The sequence below is a fragment of the Lathyrus oleraceus genome, chromosome 3 (genome assembly GCF_024323335.1).
Source record: "Lathyrus oleraceus cultivar Zhongwan6 chromosome 3, CAAS_Psat_ZW6_1.0, whole genome shotgun sequence".
Lineage (NCBI taxonomy): Eukaryota > Viridiplantae > Streptophyta > Magnoliopsida > Fabales > Fabaceae > Lathyrus > Lathyrus oleraceus.
The window spans coordinates 388,610,040-388,627,488 of NC_066581.1; the positions used below are offsets into that span (position 1 = coordinate 388,610,040).

At 35.2% G+C, this 17,449-nt stretch overlaps 2 protein-coding genes across 3 annotated transcripts; both read right to left on the minus strand.

Moving 5' to 3' along the window:
- Positions 1 to 926: 926 nt before the first annotated feature.
- On the minus strand, positions 927 to 13,924 carry LOC127127872 (acetylornithine aminotransferase, mitochondrial). Of its 2 annotated transcripts, none has more exons than XM_051057149.1 (3): positions 13,375 to 13,924; positions 1,926 to 2,360; positions 927 to 1,676 (listed from the first exon to the last, which is right to left on the minus strand). In XM_051057149.1, the coding sequence occupies exons 1-3, from the start codon at positions 13,807 to 13,809 to the stop codon at positions 1,137 to 1,139; spliced, it is 1,410 nt and encodes a 469-aa protein (XP_050913106.1). In that variant the 5' UTR covers positions 13,810 to 13,924; the 3' UTR covers positions 927 to 1,136. The 2 variants fall into 2 exon arrangements, with proteins under 2 accessions (XP_050913106.1, XP_050913105.1); XM_051057148.1 differs by lacking the exons at positions 927 to 1,676; positions 1,926 to 2,360 and adding exons at positions 10,175 to 10,924; positions 11,174 to 11,608.
- On the minus strand, positions 6,292 to 8,762 carry LOC127127876 (putative B3 domain-containing protein Os04g0347400). Its single transcript, XM_051057153.1, has 7 exons — positions 8,706 to 8,762; positions 8,488 to 8,502; positions 8,332 to 8,409; positions 7,830 to 8,220; positions 7,559 to 7,665; positions 7,256 to 7,410; positions 6,292 to 6,899 (listed from the first exon to the last, which is right to left on the minus strand). Exons 3-7 carry the CDS (start codon positions 8,407 to 8,409, stop codon positions 6,743 to 6,745), a joined length of 888 nt encoding a protein of 295 aa, XP_050913110.1. The 5' UTR covers positions 8,488 to 8,502; positions 8,706 to 8,762; the 3' UTR covers positions 6,292 to 6,742.
- Positions 13,925 to 17,449: the final 3,525 nt, after the last annotated feature.

Sequence of the window (17,449 nt, forward strand, 5' to 3'; positions counted from 1 at the left end):
TCGGTTGGTAGAGTGAAGATTACCCTTATTTATAAACACATGTTCATATCATATATTATCCGACGTGAGACTCTTAACACCCTCCTTATGCCCAGGACTGAACATCTGGAGCGTGAAAATAAATGTGGGTGACCCGATAGCGAAAACCATAGTAGGTGGTCTATTGGATCTTAAACAAGACATTGAACCATGTAAAAAAGCATTTTTATGTCAAGTTGATGAAAAGGCCAATGTCGAATGGTTGCAATGCTTAAAAGAAGTCTAAGAGATGTCATCTTATTTACAGGCAAGAAAGTATCACTATAATTCAATCCAAAAATCTAAGTGTATCCTTTTAAATCGATCAATCTTACCATCTAGACCAACCTCCACTATATAAAGTCAACGACAATCTACTAAAGATTTCGATTTCTCATGGAATAGAGGAACCAGTTCCCAGGTACCACTGCCTTAAAGAAGTACACACTTATAATTTATTTACTTGTCTCTCTCAATCATCTTCTCTTGGATATTGGGTCCTTGATTTTGATGTGTTTGATCGGTAATAAAAATATTTTCTCTTCCCTCTCTACATCTAATTTCTTACCTATTATAACTTTTGCAATAGTTCTCAAATCCGATCCGAAGAAATTTGTACCGTTCAAATTCTACCTTCTCTCTTGGTTACTTATGTCCTCTATGGACCTAATTGTCTATTTAATTTACTTTCAGCCAATCGTTTAACTCGTCCTCTTAATTGCAGTGTCACCTATGTTACCCTGCAGGATCAGAGTTTGGGACGAAAGATTCGTCAAATGTGAGTCTGAATGCCTTTATTACCTCTTAGTGTCAATAAACGAGCTTCGCCCCTTTTGCTCTACTTTTGCTCTATGTACCTCATTATTAGGTCCCAACCTTTTCCCATAAATGATAGACAAGTGACAACATGGAGAAGAGAAATGATAAATAAAAAAACAAGTTATTACACTTCAAATGGCAAAATAGCCACATACCCTTCTGACATACAATGAAAGCATCGATGCAAAATCATCACATCTGCCACTTATTTAATATACAATATTACATAACCTTGAAACAATATCTTCATGCAAGAAAAATCCATGATCTTTCCAGCAAGAAAATAAAGCCTCTTTCTCCTACTTTGAATTATTGGCATCCAAAACATGCAAAGTTTGGGACAGAATATCAGCTGCTTGCTCAATCTCCTGTTCTGTTATAATCAATGGTGGAACAAGCCTAACAACATTACCTTTTCCAGCTGTCAATATTAAAAGGCCAGAATTTCGGCAAGCGTCTACCAGCGGTGATGCAGGCACGTCTAAATCAATTCCTATAATTAGCCCGACGCCACGAATCTCTTTCACATGGGGATTTCCTCCCAATTTCTGTTTTAGTAGTTCTTTGAAGTATAGTCCTTTCTTTGATACGTCGGAGAGGAAATTAGGTTTTGATATTTTATTCAAAACTGCAAGGGCGACATTGCAAATAAGAGGACCTCCTGCAAAAGTACTCCCGTGTTCACCGTATTTTATAGAAGAAGCAACTCGCTCGGTTAAGAGGACGGCTCCAATAGGTAGGCCTCCAGCAAGAGGCTTGGCAAGTGTCATAATGTCCGGGAAGACTCCATATGCCTCATGAGCCCAAAGATGTCCTGTTCTACCTAAACCACATTGAACCTACAAAACCATAGAAATGATATATATATCTGTTAAAAGAAAAATAGCCAAATGAAACAATTGCAAATATGAGAAGTTATAAACACAATTCAAACACACTAACAAAACCATTGTTGCATGTTTGCATCGGTTACATATTCAAGTTTCTGGTTATTATTTTTCCCTTAACTTCAAAAAAAAAACGAAATGATGCACTCAATAACTGCCTTACGAGTACAACCAGATGTCAAGATTAGATAGTGCGCATACCTCATCAAACACAAGAAGTGTCCCAGCTTCATCACAAGCATTTCGCAGAGACTGAAGAAATTCTTTTGTAGCACTGTATATTCCCCCTTCTCCTTGGATAGGTTCGACAAAAACAGCAGCAATTTTGCCCTGCTGAATTAACTCTACAGCAGCTGGTGCATTTCCGTACTCTATAAAGTTCACTCCAGGCATAACAGGTTCAAAAGGTGTTCTGTACTGCACTTTACTTGTCAAGGCAACTGCGCCCATGGTTCTCCCATGGAAGCAATTGCTAAAAGCTATGAACTCGGTAGCTGGCGCTTTCCCTTCAGTACATGTGTGTTTCTGATATTTTCTTGAAAATTTAATAGCTGCTTCATTTGCTTCAGTTCCAGAATTTGAGAAAAATACACGATCAGCAAAAGATGAACCTACTAAACGCTTTGCAAGTTCTACCTGCATCAGTTTTAAAAAAAAAATTACAGATACAGATAAAGCATTATTGTAACAAATGGGCAAACATATAGTTACAAGATATGAAATCATAGAGATGAATGAACCAGCCATAGATAATAGATAATAATATTCAAATTTATGAAAGCTGCATACAATGAGAGATTCTTAATAGGCCTTTTTCACAGTATTCTAGTGTTCCTTCTGTTAATGGAAATACAAAGAGTGGAGTGGGAATACAGAACCTGAAGTGTGACACTCTTGGAAAAATAATGTCCACCTAAAATTTCTAAACAAAAAATAAGCACAAAGTCATCCAAGTGATTTTAAAGTCATTCAAATGTCAGTAAAATGGTACTTCAGAATCCCGGCAAATTAGCGTCAATGCCAAATAGCGACTAAAGAGGAATAAACAATTTAAACACTTTCCAACTCCATAAACCATTACTGACCTTCAAACAAATTAATAAAATAGCCGTCTTAAAATAAAAAAATAAAAAAAGAGTATGGAGTGATAGACTGATTTTATTAAAAAAATTATCACCTTTGCCACTCTCTCTTGCCTTTCTATCTCTCTTTTCCTTCTCTATTACATCTCTATCACATTTCTCACTTTCTCACTTCCAGTGTTATCAAATTGCGGCACCATGGCCACTACGGCAGACATGGTGGTTTTTGTGCTCGCCACAATGGCAAATATCGGCCGCTATTACGGGTTTTTCTGCCATAATCCACAATAACGGTGCCGCAAAGCGGCCAGTATTGCGGGATTTTGGCTCTTCGCCATGGACCGCCATCGACAACATTGCTCACTTCCTTTACTTTTCCCTTTACATCACTCCCACCTAGAGTTACAAGAGATTTCATTATTTAGGCAAAAAAGGCTTGCAATTTCCTATTATTTACTTTAAACAACTATTTAATATGTTTCAAAGAACAATTATTTCCTTCATTCAAACAAATCATCACAAACACAACAGAACAACAAATTATAACTTTCAAAGAAACCCATACACCACAACACACATTATAACTAAATAACACATTTTCTATTTTCTTTTTTCCTTTGTTCTATGTAGCAGTTCAATTCACACTTCAGATTGAAGACATGTTCAGTGTCTGACATATGAAAGTATCCAGCACCGACATGAAACTAGCACACACATTTACATATTACATTCCATCACTTCCATTTTTTCAAATTGTTACTAGTATCTACATGTCAACGTAAGTGTCATGTGTAGCTGATTCAGTGAACAAAATAATTCAACAATATGAACCATGAACCTAACGCTATGTTTCTTCCTTGTTCAAAAGGTTTAAAGTAATCAAACCATGACCGGGAGATCCAGTCGTTAGTCGATATTTAAAACATTGTTTTCTACTATTAAAGACTCAATTGTGATAGGACCTTGGGTATTATGGGGTGCCCAAGTCCCACAATATGGGATGGTTTGTGGGAGTGTTTAAGTGGGTTGGTTCTTCCCCTTGATAGCTAGCTTATAATGGAGGGTTCTTCAGGTGCTGGGTAAGTAACAATTGGTATGAGTGCCTCGTTATGAGTGGCCCAGTTAGGTTTATTTACGGAAGGGTTGATCAGAAAGGATGAAAAAAACGGTGTAGAGTGCAACCGTTATGATGTTGGCTCTCAGAGGCAGTGTCGTGATAGGGACATTGGCATTATACGATATGCTCAAGTCCACACTGAGTAGTATAGATGCTAGGTGGAGTATTTAAATGGGTTTCTTCTTCACCCTTGATAGTTGGATTTTAAGGAATAGTTCTTCAATTGCTTAGATATGATCAAACTAGAGGCCCGTTTCCATACAGTTCCCTCACTTTTATCTTTGACTCTATATGTTCTCTTCTCATTCAGGAAAAGTTGTTACAAGTTACAACCTAAATCCTTATCTAGTACTTGGTGGAGTCACGATTATCATAAATGCAAAGTGAAATATATTGAATTGGGAACGATGCAAGTAGTATTAATTAGAGGATGCTATTAAAAGAAAAAGTAATTAATATTGCATGGAAAATTGAAAAGAGTCGTTCATTTTAGGACAATTTTGTTTTATACAAAGATGAGTCACTCATTATAGGATGGAGGGAGTAATATTTAGGAGAAAATTCCTTTTTTTAACAGCTTAGATTGTAATTGTATAACTTTGAGGGTCTGTGATTATGTGCCTTCATATGTCCAAAAGGCCCCATCATTTTCTCGAATGACTAGATAACTTATCTCTAAATCCATTATCTTATTTATACACATATTGGTAGGAACCCAAATAGAAAATTGAAATGTGTATGTAATGGAATTAAAGGCAGTATCAAATTGATAAGAGACTTAAGCAAATAGAGAAAGAAGATAATATAGACTTGGGTAGTATCAAATATAGAAAAAGAAGATAATATAGACTTAGGTGAATAGAGAGAGCCTAATCTCTCCCAAAAGCCCCAACCAATTCCAGCATCTCTCCTGTAATTATTACTCCCACTAAATATAGCACCGTCTTCCGGATCACAACCAATACTTCTCTAGAATATGATTCTTTTCATCACACCTCCTCTTTCTCCTCACATCAACCCTTCTGCCCTCATAACATCCCTTGTCCTCAAGGTGAGTGTAAGGACAACAACTGGCAACAGAAAATCTTCTCCCCCAAGAGCTATTAGAAATTACTAACTTTTAGAGCAAGCCATATTAAATAGTGAAAATATTTTGTTCCATGCATAACTGCTGTAAAAAGTGTATAGCTAGTAGCCATTAGCAGTGTAGTCAAGATCGAGTTCTGGGTCTTAAGATCTTACGATCTTATGTCCCGAAGTTGCCTTTTAGTGCTATGATCTTAGAAAAAACTTTTTTGTGCACTTTGTGGTCAAGATCAAGTGCTAAATCTTAAGATGTTACGATCTTACGGGCTGAAATTGCCTTTTATATGACTATCATGACATGAGAATACATAATATCTTAGATGATTAGACTTATTGGTTAGATTTATGTTTTTTGAGCTACTTATTTTGAACAAAGTCTTTTGAACTTGTTAAATTATGGAATGATGGTTATGAGTTATTAATTAAATTGGTTGAATTTTGTGATTTATGGGTTATTTTGTTCGTGTATTATAAATTTCATGTTTTTGTGTTTATGTATATATGTCAAAGAACCATTTTGCCCTTCAGTAAGATCTTAAGTGTCATGCTACGATCCTAGTTTCACGATCTTTTACAGGCCGTCCAATTCTACTTAAGATCCCGTGCTTGACTATTGGCCATTAGCTGCCAAATTGATATTTTATGATCAAATGATTAATATTTTGTGATTTTAGTTGATGGCAGTTTACCATAAAAATGTTGACATTTCATTTTTGTGTCCGATGGATTATGTACTTGACTGAGTAATATCGTTGTTATTTATGACTAGATGAAGGAAAATCCAATCACAATGGTTTTGCTGCTGTATTTGAGAAAATTGAAAGAGTGATCAAGGCATTACCTCAAGACAACATGAAATTTGTCACTATCATGATAGATGATATCTCTTTTCTTGAAGTTGCTGCTAATGGCTCTTCAAATGACGTTTTAGACTTCCTGCATTATTGCTATACACTAACATCAGAATATGTAAGATAATATCATTGCCTTGACTGTTTTTCAAATCAATTTCAATATATATATTTTTTGTTCATATATTTATCTGTTCCTATCACAGGGTTGTGCATTCGTTGCACTTAACCATAGAGATATTTATTTGAATGAAGAGAAGCCTGACATTATCTTAGAGATGGAGCACCTTGCCGACATTTTGGTCAAGGCTGAACCATTGGCCACTGGTTTGGCAAAAGATGTGCATGGACAGGTATATTTCTATCATTCTACATGATAAGTTCATGCTTAAGCTGAATATATGATTCTTACATTTTTTGAAAATATTAATGGAGTAAAATATATATTTTTTTTAAAACTGAACTGTGAAATTGGGAATAGACCAATTTGCTTGTTGATCTAATTCTGGTTTGTTCAACCGTATTTTAATAGATTGAACCAATTAAACCGTATTTTAATCACTCAAATTATCTATCATCAGTGGCATTGTTAATGCATGTTCCGGTTGCTGCAAAATAAATCAAAAGGGAGAAGAATAAGTTATTATTATTTATCTTTCAAATGTTGAATTATGTTGTAGTTGTGATACAAATATTTCATGCTTTTGTTTGCACTGATTCCTAGGGTTTATCTTTATATTGTCTTAAGATTAATGTAGCAAACTAGCAATCACTGTCTGTAGCCATGGATTGTCGATTTAATCGGATTGCATAAACTTACTCTGATTATGTTTTGTTTGTCATCTTATGCAGTTGATGGTGTTACATAAGCAGCATGGAATTTCACCTGTTAAGATTCATAATTTTCACTTCAAGGTCAAGGAAAATAGCATCGAGTGTTTTTATCCTGGCACAAAAATTTAGTGTTGTCAAACTTCCTGTACAAACAGTTGTGTAATCTAGAAAGGAGAGAATGATAGCACATCTTTGTTGATGGTTCCTGCATTTGAAAGAATGTTGTTCTTAATTTTCAATTAGGAACATGTTTATTTTAGTGCAAAAATTTCAGATTCATTCATAACATTTTTACACATTCACTTTTCTCATCTACCATGAAAACTGATATTCAAATCACTCATTTTCCAAATAGAGGTTTACTCTTGACCAAGTCTGCAAGTAATACAAAAGGTTTACTACATCAATTCATTCAACAAAACCAAACTTCAATTAGTCTTACTGTTGTCTTCATTTGTTTTTCTAAAAATGTGAACTTGAAAAGTCATGTCAGTCTTAAGAATGAGCTCAAAGTTACAAACATCACCGACTTTCAAATTATTGTCCTTTGAGAATTCATACCATCCACCTGTGACTTCAAACTTCATTCCTCGTCCGATCATCCTAATTACATACCGTGCACGCCAAACTCTTTCCTCACCCAACATCCCAAAATAAATGTCTCCTATCTTCTTTTTCAAGTTAAAATGTCTCTTACCAAATTCACAAGGAATTGTCTGCCAAGCAAAATAAAAGGTTTCTTAAAATTATAAACTACTCGAATTCTACTTTATTCTATATCCTAAAATTAATTGCGTAAAACAGTTTTATTAACTTGTGTGCTATATTTTTCAAATTATTTTACAATGTTTCATTGCTACTTACCACACGATATCGGCTTTCAACATATGTTGTACCCATGACAACAATAAAGGATGGATTAGATGTTTTGAACTCTTTTGCGCTTTCAAGTGTTGTTTTCACTTGTTTTACTGCAAAAACAGAACATCATAATGCACATAGTTCGCAATCATTTTTCATGTTAATAAAAATGTATGTCGCTTCCTCATGTTTTTACCAGATTTATCAGACATGAATTGAAGAGAACAAAAGCTAATAACTTATCTTAAACACGTTAAAAGAATCTTAATTATACCTTTGCTTCTCTTGTGAGTATGATGCTTGGCACAACTAGTGCTTCCAAATTCAAAGGAAGAGTTAGCTTTTCTCTTCTTACTTGTTCTACAATCTTCCTCATTGTTTGAAACCTTTTCAGCTTCAACTCTTTTAAGAGGGTAGTTTATCTCTACGGTTGTTTTATCAAAAATGTCTACATGAAATTCAGAACTTCTTTGATATTTAAACATCAGAAGATGGCCCTGACATAGAGAATAATACTGTGTGAATTCCTTCCAACCTTTTCCAAACCATATTTTGCCATCATTGTTCACCAAATTTATTTTCCATTCTTCACCATCAGGAGTCTTTAAACAGATAACTTTTGCTAAACCTTCTCCATATTTCTTCACAATCTTTATTGGTAACATCTGTCAAATAATTAAAACAGATTAATATGCGTAATGAGCGCATAACAAACAGACCAAATTGAGGAAACAAGTCAGATCATACAAAGTATGATGATGTTAAAAGATACTTACACAAGGTTTTACAAGCTTTTTTTGTTGATGATATTCAGTAACTATGATCCTGAAAAACTGGGAGAGAGGCCTTGACATCTAAGATAGTAGATTGATGTTAGTAGTTGGAAATAAAGAAGTACACACAAATCTTGAACATGAACAGCACACACAAACCTTGAATCTGTGACACTTGAAGAAAGTACAAATGCGTAGTTAAGTGAAAAATACAAATAGACAATGAAAATACACTGTTGAAAGAGCTGAAAAATACAAATGAAACCGGGAAATGCAAATGAAGGTGAGATGTTAAAACAGTAAAAAGCTTCAACACAATACACACAAACATTGAACATAAACAGAAACATGAAAGCATACTAGAGTTAATGATAAACCTTGTAAGGATGAAGATGATTGATGCGAGTGTTTGTGAGTGAGAGAGGATGTTTTGTTGAGTGAGTGACTCAAAGTTGAGTAGGTTTCGGAAATGAAAAAGTAAGATCTAAGTATATCTCAAAGTAACAGCAAATAAAGTTAAAAGAGTTGAGTAGCTAGCTAGCTGCAGTAAAAAATGCAGGTGACGAGTGTTGAAGCGTGTTACACAAGTATGTAAGATGTCATTTGAAACATTAAAATGGAAAGAAATTTGAAACATTAAAATGGAAAGAAGGACAAAAATAAGAAAGTTGAAAATTAGTTAACACCAAAGAAGGAGATTCTTTAGACTAATAAAAAATGGAGTTATTTTTAATTTATTATATTTATATGTGATGGATTTTTCTCCCCGTAGATTTTACACGGTTCTTCGGATGTAATTTTCTTCAATATATATCAAATTATATCAGGTGTATTTATAGTTGCGTTTAAATTTTTAATAATCAAATATATTAAGAAAGGTGGTTGGACATGACTCAACTATGTAAAATCGGTTGGTAGAGTGAAGATTACCCTTATTTATAAACACATGTTCATATCATATATTATCCGACGTGAGACTCTTAACACCCTCCTTATGCCCAGGACTGAACATCTGGAGCGTGAAAATAAATGTGGGTGACCCGATAGCGAAAACCATAGTAGGTGGTCTATTGGATCTTAAACAAGACATTGAACCATGTAAAAAAGCATTTTTATGTCAAGTTGATGAAAAGGCCAATGTCGAATGGTTGCAATGCTTAAAAGAAGTCTAAGAGATGTCATCTTATTTACAGGCAAGAAAGTATCACTATAATTCAATCCAAAAATCTAAGTGTATCCTTTTAAATCGATCAATCTTACCATCTAGACCAACCTCCACTATATAAAGTCAACGACAATCTACTAAAGATTTCGATTTCTCATGGAATAGAGGAACCAGTTCCCAGGTACCACTGCTTTAAAGAGCACACGTACCACTGTTTTAAAGAGTACACACTGATAATTTATTTACTTGTCTCTCTCAATCATCTTCTCTTGGATATTGGGTCCTTGATTTTGATGTGTTTGATCGGTAATAAAAATATTTTCTCTTCCCTCTCTACATCTAATTTCTTACCTATTATAACTTTTGCAATAGTTCTCAAATCCGATCCGAAGAAATTTGTACCGTTCAAATTCTACCTTCTCTCTTGGTTACTTATGTCCTCTATGGACCTAATTGTCTATTTAATTTACTTTCAGCCAATCGTTTAACTCGTTCTCTTGATTGTAGTGTCACCTATGTTACCCTGCAGGATCAGAGTTTGGGACGAAAGATTCATCAAATGTGAGTCTGAATGCCTTTATTACCTCTTAGTGTCAATAAACGAGCTTCGCCCCCTTTTGCTCTGTCTACCTCATTATTAGGTCCCAACCTTTTCCCATAAATGATAGACAAGTGACAACATGGAGAAGAGAAATGATAAATAAAAAAACAAGTTATTACACTTCAAATGGCAAAATAGCCACATACCCTTCTGACATACAATGAAAGCATCGATGCAAAATCATCACATCTGCCACTTATTTAATATACAATATTACATAACCTTGAAACAATATCTTCATGCAAGAAAAATCCATGATCTTTCCAGCAAGAAAATAAAGCCTCTTTCTCCTACTTTGAATTATTGGCATCCAAAACATGCAAAGTTTGGGACAGAATATCAGCTGCTTGCTCAATCTCCTGTTCTGTTATAATCAATGGTGGAACAAGCCTAACAACATTACCTTTTCCAGCTGTCAATATTAAAAGGCCAGAATTTCGGCAAGCGTCTACCAGCGGTGATGCAGGCACGTCTAAATCAATTCCTATAATTAGCCCGACGCCACGAATCTCTTTCACATGGGGATTTCCTCCCAATTTCTGTTTTAGTAGTTCTTTGAAGTATAGTCCTTTCTTTGATACGTCGGAGAGGAAATTAGGTTTTGATATTTTATTCAAAACTGCAAGGGCGACATTGCAAATAAGAGGACCTCCTGCAAAAGTACTCCCGTGTTCACCGTATTTTATAGAAGAAGCAACTCGCTCGGTTAAGAGGACGGCTCCAATAGGTAGGCCTCCAGCAAGAGGCTTGGCAAGTGTCATAATGTCCGGGAAGACTCCATATGCCTCATGAGCCCAAAGATGTCCTGTTCTACCTAAACCACATTGAACCTACAAAACCATAGAAATGATATATATATCTGTTAAAAGAAAAATAGCCAAATGAAACAATTGCAAATATGAGAAGTTATAAACACAATTCAAACACACTAACAAAACCATTGTTGCATGTTTGCATCGGTTACATATTCAAGTTTCTGGTTATTATTTTTCCCTTAACTTCAAAAAAAAAACGAAATGATGCACTCAGTAACTGCCTTACGAGTACAACCAGATGTCAAGATTAGATAGTGCGCATACCTCATCAAACACAAGAAGTGTCCCAGCTTCATCACAAGCATTTCGCAGAGACTGTAGAAATTCTTTTGTAGCACTGTATATTCCCCCTTCTCCTTGGATAGGCTCGACAAAAACAGCAGCAATTTTGCCCTGCTGAATTAACTCTACAGCAGCTGGTGCATTTCCGTACTCTATAAAGTTCACTCCAGGCATAACAGGTTCAAAAGGTGTTCTGTACTGCACTTTACTTGTCAAGGCAACTGCGCCCATGGTTCTCCCATGGAAGCAATTGCTAAAAGCTATGAACTCGGTAGCTGGCGCTTTCCCTTCAGTACATGTGTGTTTCTGATATTTTCTTGAAAATTTAATAGCTGCTTCATTTGCTTCAGTTCCAGAATTTGAGAAAAATACACGATCAGCAAAAGATGAACCTACTAAACGCTTTGCAAGTTCTACCTGCATCAGTTTAAAAAAAAAATTACAGATACAGATAAAGCATTATTGTAACAAATGGGCAAACATATAGTTACAAGATATGAAATCATAGAGATGAATGAACCAGCCATAGATAATAGATAATAATATTCAAATTTATGAAAGCTGCATACAATGAGAGATTCTTAATAGGCCTTTTTCACAGTATTCTAGTGTTCCTTCTGTTAATGGAAATACAAAGAGTGGAGTGGGAATACAGAACCTGAAGTGTGACACTCTTGGAAAAATAATGTCCACCTAAAATTTCTAAACAAAAAATAAGCACAAAGTCATCCAAGTGATTTTAAAGTCATTCAAATGTCAGTAAAATGGTACTTCAGAATCCCGGCAAATTAGCGTCAATGCCAAATAGCGACTAAAGAGGAATAAACAATTTAAACACTTTCCAACTCCATAAACCATTACTGACCTTCAAACAAATTAATAAAATAGCCGTCTTAAAATAAAAAAAATAAAAAGAGTATGGAGTGATAGACTGATTTTATAAAAAAAAAATTTCACCCTTGCCACTCTCCCTTGCCTTTCTATCTCTCTTTTCCTTCTCTATTACATCTCTATCACATTTCTCACTTTCTCACTTCCAGTGTTATCAAATTGCGGCACCATGGCCACTACGGCAGACATGGTGGTTTTTGTGCTCGCCACAATGGCAAATATCGGCCGCTATTACGGGTTTTTCTGCCATAATCCACAATAACGGTGCCGCAAAGCGGCCAGTATTGCGGGATTTTGGCTCTTCGCCATGGACCGCCATCGACAACATTGCTCACTTCCTTTACTTTTCCCTTTACATCACTCCCACCTAGAGTTACAAGAGATTTCATTATTTAGGCAAAAAAGGCTTGCAATTTCCTATTATTTACTTTAAACAACTATTTAATATGTTTCAAAGAACAATTATTTCCTTCATTCAAACAAATCATCACAAACACAACAGAACAACAAATTATAACTTTCAAAGAAACCCATACACCACAACACACATTATAACTAAATAACACATTTTCTATTTTCTTTTTTCCTTTGTTCTATGTAGCAGTTCAATTCACACTTCAGATTGAAGACATGTTCAGTGTCCGACATATGAAAGTATCCAGCACCGACATGAAACTAGCACATACATTTACATATTACATTCCATCACTTCCATTTTTTCAAATTGTTACTAGTATCTGCAAGTCAATGTAAGTGTCATGTGTAGCTGATTCAGTCTGTTTGTACATATATATTAAAAACTGAACAAAATAATTCAACGATTTGAACCATGAACCTAACGCTATGTATCTGCAAGTCAATGTAAGTGTCATGTTCAAAAGGTTTAAAGTAATCAAACCATGACCGGGAGATCCAGTCGTTAGTCATAGTTAAAACATTGTTTTCTACTATTAAAGACTCAATCTAGCATCTAATGTTACTATTATAAAAAAAATGACTTTACATCATGATCATTATTATAAGCAAAAGCAAAAGTCAATAACTTTTAAACTAATTATTGTATTACTAACATACCCTTGATTTAATTCAAACACATACCCTTGATTCATCATATATAACTAGCTAAGGCTATTATAATAAATTTTTCTTTGATTGTCCATGTAATCGATAAAATTAATTACACTTAACTCATTTATTAATAAGTATGAAATTAGTATAAAAAAATCCTAAAAAAATAATCTTACTCTAAAAAGACCCTAAAAAACAGAAGAATGAAAGCATGTTGGCAATACCTGAGGAATAGTGAGATAAACATTGCTAGTATGAGTTAGAATACCAGCTTGATCAACAACAGCTTTCAACCAATCATCATCCCCATGCCCAAGCGCATTCACAGCAATCCCACTACTCAAATCCAAATACTCATTCCCTTCAACATCATACAATTTACACCCTTTCCCTTTCTCAAGCACAACCGGCACCCTAGCATAAGTACCCACCAAGAACTTCGCTTCATCCTCAATCACCTCTTTCGTCTTCTTCCCCGTCTCCACCCTTGCCTTGGGTGCTCCCACGTCGACTCTAAGGGATGCGCTTGGCGGTGTTAAAGATCTAGGGTAAGGAAAATTTGGGGGGAAATGCCGGTTGTTGTTGAATTGGATGGATTTGAGTTTATTGGTGAATGAGGATTGGAAAGATGAGTTGCTGGAACAAGTGTGTGAAGCCATTGTTGGAAATTGTTGCTTGTTTGCTGTGTGTGTGAATTAGGGTTTATGTATGATTTGATTTTTTTTTTATTTTATCATCTTCCACACGTGCCAAATGTAACACTCAACCAATTGGGGGACTCGGATTCTTCGCACTATCATTATCCTTTTTACTTAATTTGAAAAAAAAGTTTGAATTTGTTTAGATTTAAGTACATGTGGTTTAATTGCTTTAAAAAGTATACTAGTACATGTGGTTTAATCAAAATTCAAAAGTAAGGTATAAAGTTAGTGAACCGCCTTACTTACCGCTAAGTTTTCATTTTATGCCTTTTCAAAAAAAGTTACTATATTCTATTTTGTATAGGAATGAAATATTAAAGCTAGCATCTATGCTAGTTTAGTTAAAATCTTAATAAGTATACACTCTAGACTTTTATTTTACTTAAAATACAATTTAAATTACTACTTATAGTTTCTCTCCATTTTAACCTTTTCTTACCACGAGTCCACGACCCGTCTTATGCAACAACAACATACTCTATAATATAAAATCTCAAATTTTCAAAGGCTTTAAAAAATTTATTATAAAAATATAATAAATAAACAAAAATATGATAAAAATTCAATATATCAAAAATAGAGAATGATCAAAAGTTAAAATAATTATAATTAAGTTTATTTTTTATTAATATATAATTATATTTTTTATATGTTATTCTTAATTATAGGTTTTTTTACCGAGATAACCCAGTTTTTCGAAAAAATTCCCAAAATACCCAAGTTTTCAACAAAATTCCCAATATACCCCACTTTTAGGAGGAGGCGCCAATTGAATTGGCGGCTCCTCTTAAAAATTGCAAGGAGGCGCCAATTGGATTGGCTAGGGCACCTGCCCTAGCCAATCCAATTGGCGCCTATGTGTAATTTTTAAGAGGAGACGCCAATTCAATTGGCTACTCCCTTAAAAAGCCTCAAATGACAAGACCTCCAACATGAAAGTTGTATATATTTTCAAGACAATGAATTTGGACATAAATTTTTCATCATTTGGATTTTTTATGAGAAAGTTATGGGCAGTTGAAGTTGGACTTCTGAGTTTTTCAACTGTTATCTGACCTATAATGTTTTGTATTATTGCATGTGTTTCTGTTAGAGTTATGAAATTTTGTCCAACATAACAATTGAAGTAGACATGTTAAATATTCCAATGCACTTGGTCCCACCTCAAAATAATTAAAAATGAGTGAGTTAGGTCCTTGCGAACTTGACCCAAAATTAGGGTTTCTGTCAAAATGACCTATAATGTTCTGAAATGAATGATGAGCTTCCAAGTTTCAAATGGATTTATGATGAACATGAAAGTTGTTCATATGGAGACTCTTCTTAAAACTTGAATGGAGGCGCCAATTGGATTGGCTAGGGCAGGTGCCCTAGGCAATCCAGCTGCCATAGCCAATCCAATTGGCGCCTATGTGTAGGTTTTTAGAGGAGTCGCCAATTCATTTGGCGACTCCCTCATAAAATTCCTTTTTTGTCTTATAAATAGATGCGTTATGCGACCAATTGTTCCACAGCTCATATAATCATTTGGCTATCATGTTTGGTGTTCGTCGCTGTTATGGTAAGGTGATTTATGCAAGAGACAAACCTCAAATGTTGATGCTGTTTTGGAACATCACCACGTTCGATCAATTGAAGAGGGAGCTGGTTTGATGGTTAGACGGGAAAATACCAGAAGGGGAAAAAAATCAGAAGTATTGAGAGACTTGACAGTATCTTTGGTTGGGTGTGAATGAAGACTGATAAGGATGCTAGGGAAATGATGTTCGGTCGAGACGACATTAATTTGATTGTTGTAATCAGTTAGAATCATTTATGTTTTCATATGTTTTGTACTGATGTTTGTTATGAAAGTCGTTGTAACAAGAACTTAATGATATATAATGATTGATTGTTACAGAAATACAATGTTACAAAAAGCTTAAGATCTAGATGATACTCCTTGATTGGGACAGTTGTTTTTGTTGTGTCCTGGTTGATGACAGATACTACACAATCTTATCATTTTATCTGTGGAATCCATCTCTGTTCTGATGCGTGTGCTGTTTGGCCTTCCTTTCTTCTTTCTACGCATCTCTTCATTGTGCCAAACAATATCTCCTTCATATGGAGGCCAGTAATCCTCCATTGGTAGTATTGAGAAGCTTTGACTATATACATTCATGATGGTGTTGGCCTTGTACACATCAGATAAATGGTTGTAAGCGTCTTGACGAGTATAAGCGCATGCTGCAATGACATGGGAGCAAGGTATGCGGAAGGCCTGAAATTTTCCACAATCGCACCAACTTCTATGTAGTCTAACAGCGTAGGCTAAATTTGGCCTCCCCTCGTTGTTGCCCATTGTTTCCTGGACGCTGAAATTTTGTCTATGACGGTCAAAGACTGTTACAGCGTGTGTCGTAGCTTTGATGCTCTCCTCTTTCATGACCTTCATGCAACACTCACTGAATACTTGTCCAGACATTAACAATGCACTCCATCTTTCACCTCTCGTTGCGAACATAGAAGCCAACCTATAATAGGTTGATCTTGCCAAGGTGGTTATCGACAGATTTCGAATTCCTTTGAAAACCCCGTTCATGCATTCGACAATGTTTGTTGTCATGTGGCCCCATCTGTTGGTGTAAGCCCTAGAGGCCAATACTTTTGGTACTTGTATCGAATAATTTAAAGGCATTTTCTTTATTATGGTTGATTAATAAAGTCCCTGGAATAGATAGTCCGTTTAATGTATTAAGTGTGACTTAATCATGAGAACACATTAAACATAAGGACACTATTCTTAAAGTATCCGTAGTCGAGCTTTAATGTGAAGTGGGATAACGTTAAAGCATTAAGACTATTATGTTTGTAGACTGATGATCACATCTCATGGATCATGGATAAAGAGTTATCAAGTCTTAAACATAGGTATGAATATTAGGAGTAATATTTGTACCGGATTGACCCGCTATGAGAATACTATATAGAAAGTTATGCAAAGTGTCATAAGTTATTCTCATGGTGATAATAGTGTATACCACTCTTCGACCTGAAACCACTATGGATCCTAGATGTAGAGTTGAGTGCCTTATTACTGATCCAACGTTATCCGTAACTGGATGACCATAAAGACAGTTGATGAGTACTCCACAAAGCATGCTGAGGGACATGAGTGTCCTAGATGGAATTTGCCAATCCTGCGTAACAGGATAAATGTTTATGGGCCCAATATTGAACTGGACAAGGGTGACACGGTCTATACCTTGTGTTCAATATAGACATAAGGGTAAAGGGGTAATTATACACATAATTATTATCACAGGAGGTTTTGTCAGATCACATGACATTTTCGTGACTTGGGTAGCAGTGATGTGTTGCTAGATACCGCTCACTGTTTATTATGTTAAATGCGTGATTTAATATAATTGCCAACGTCGCGAAAACCTATAGGGTCACACACAAAGGACGGATTGATGAGAGATAGAATAATTAAGGAGCATCGTAAGGTACGGTGTACTTAAGTAGAATACGAAATATGGTAAGGTACCAAGTACTTAAGTGATTTTGGCATATTATGAGATATAGGCCAAAATGCACTTAAGTGGGCTTTTTG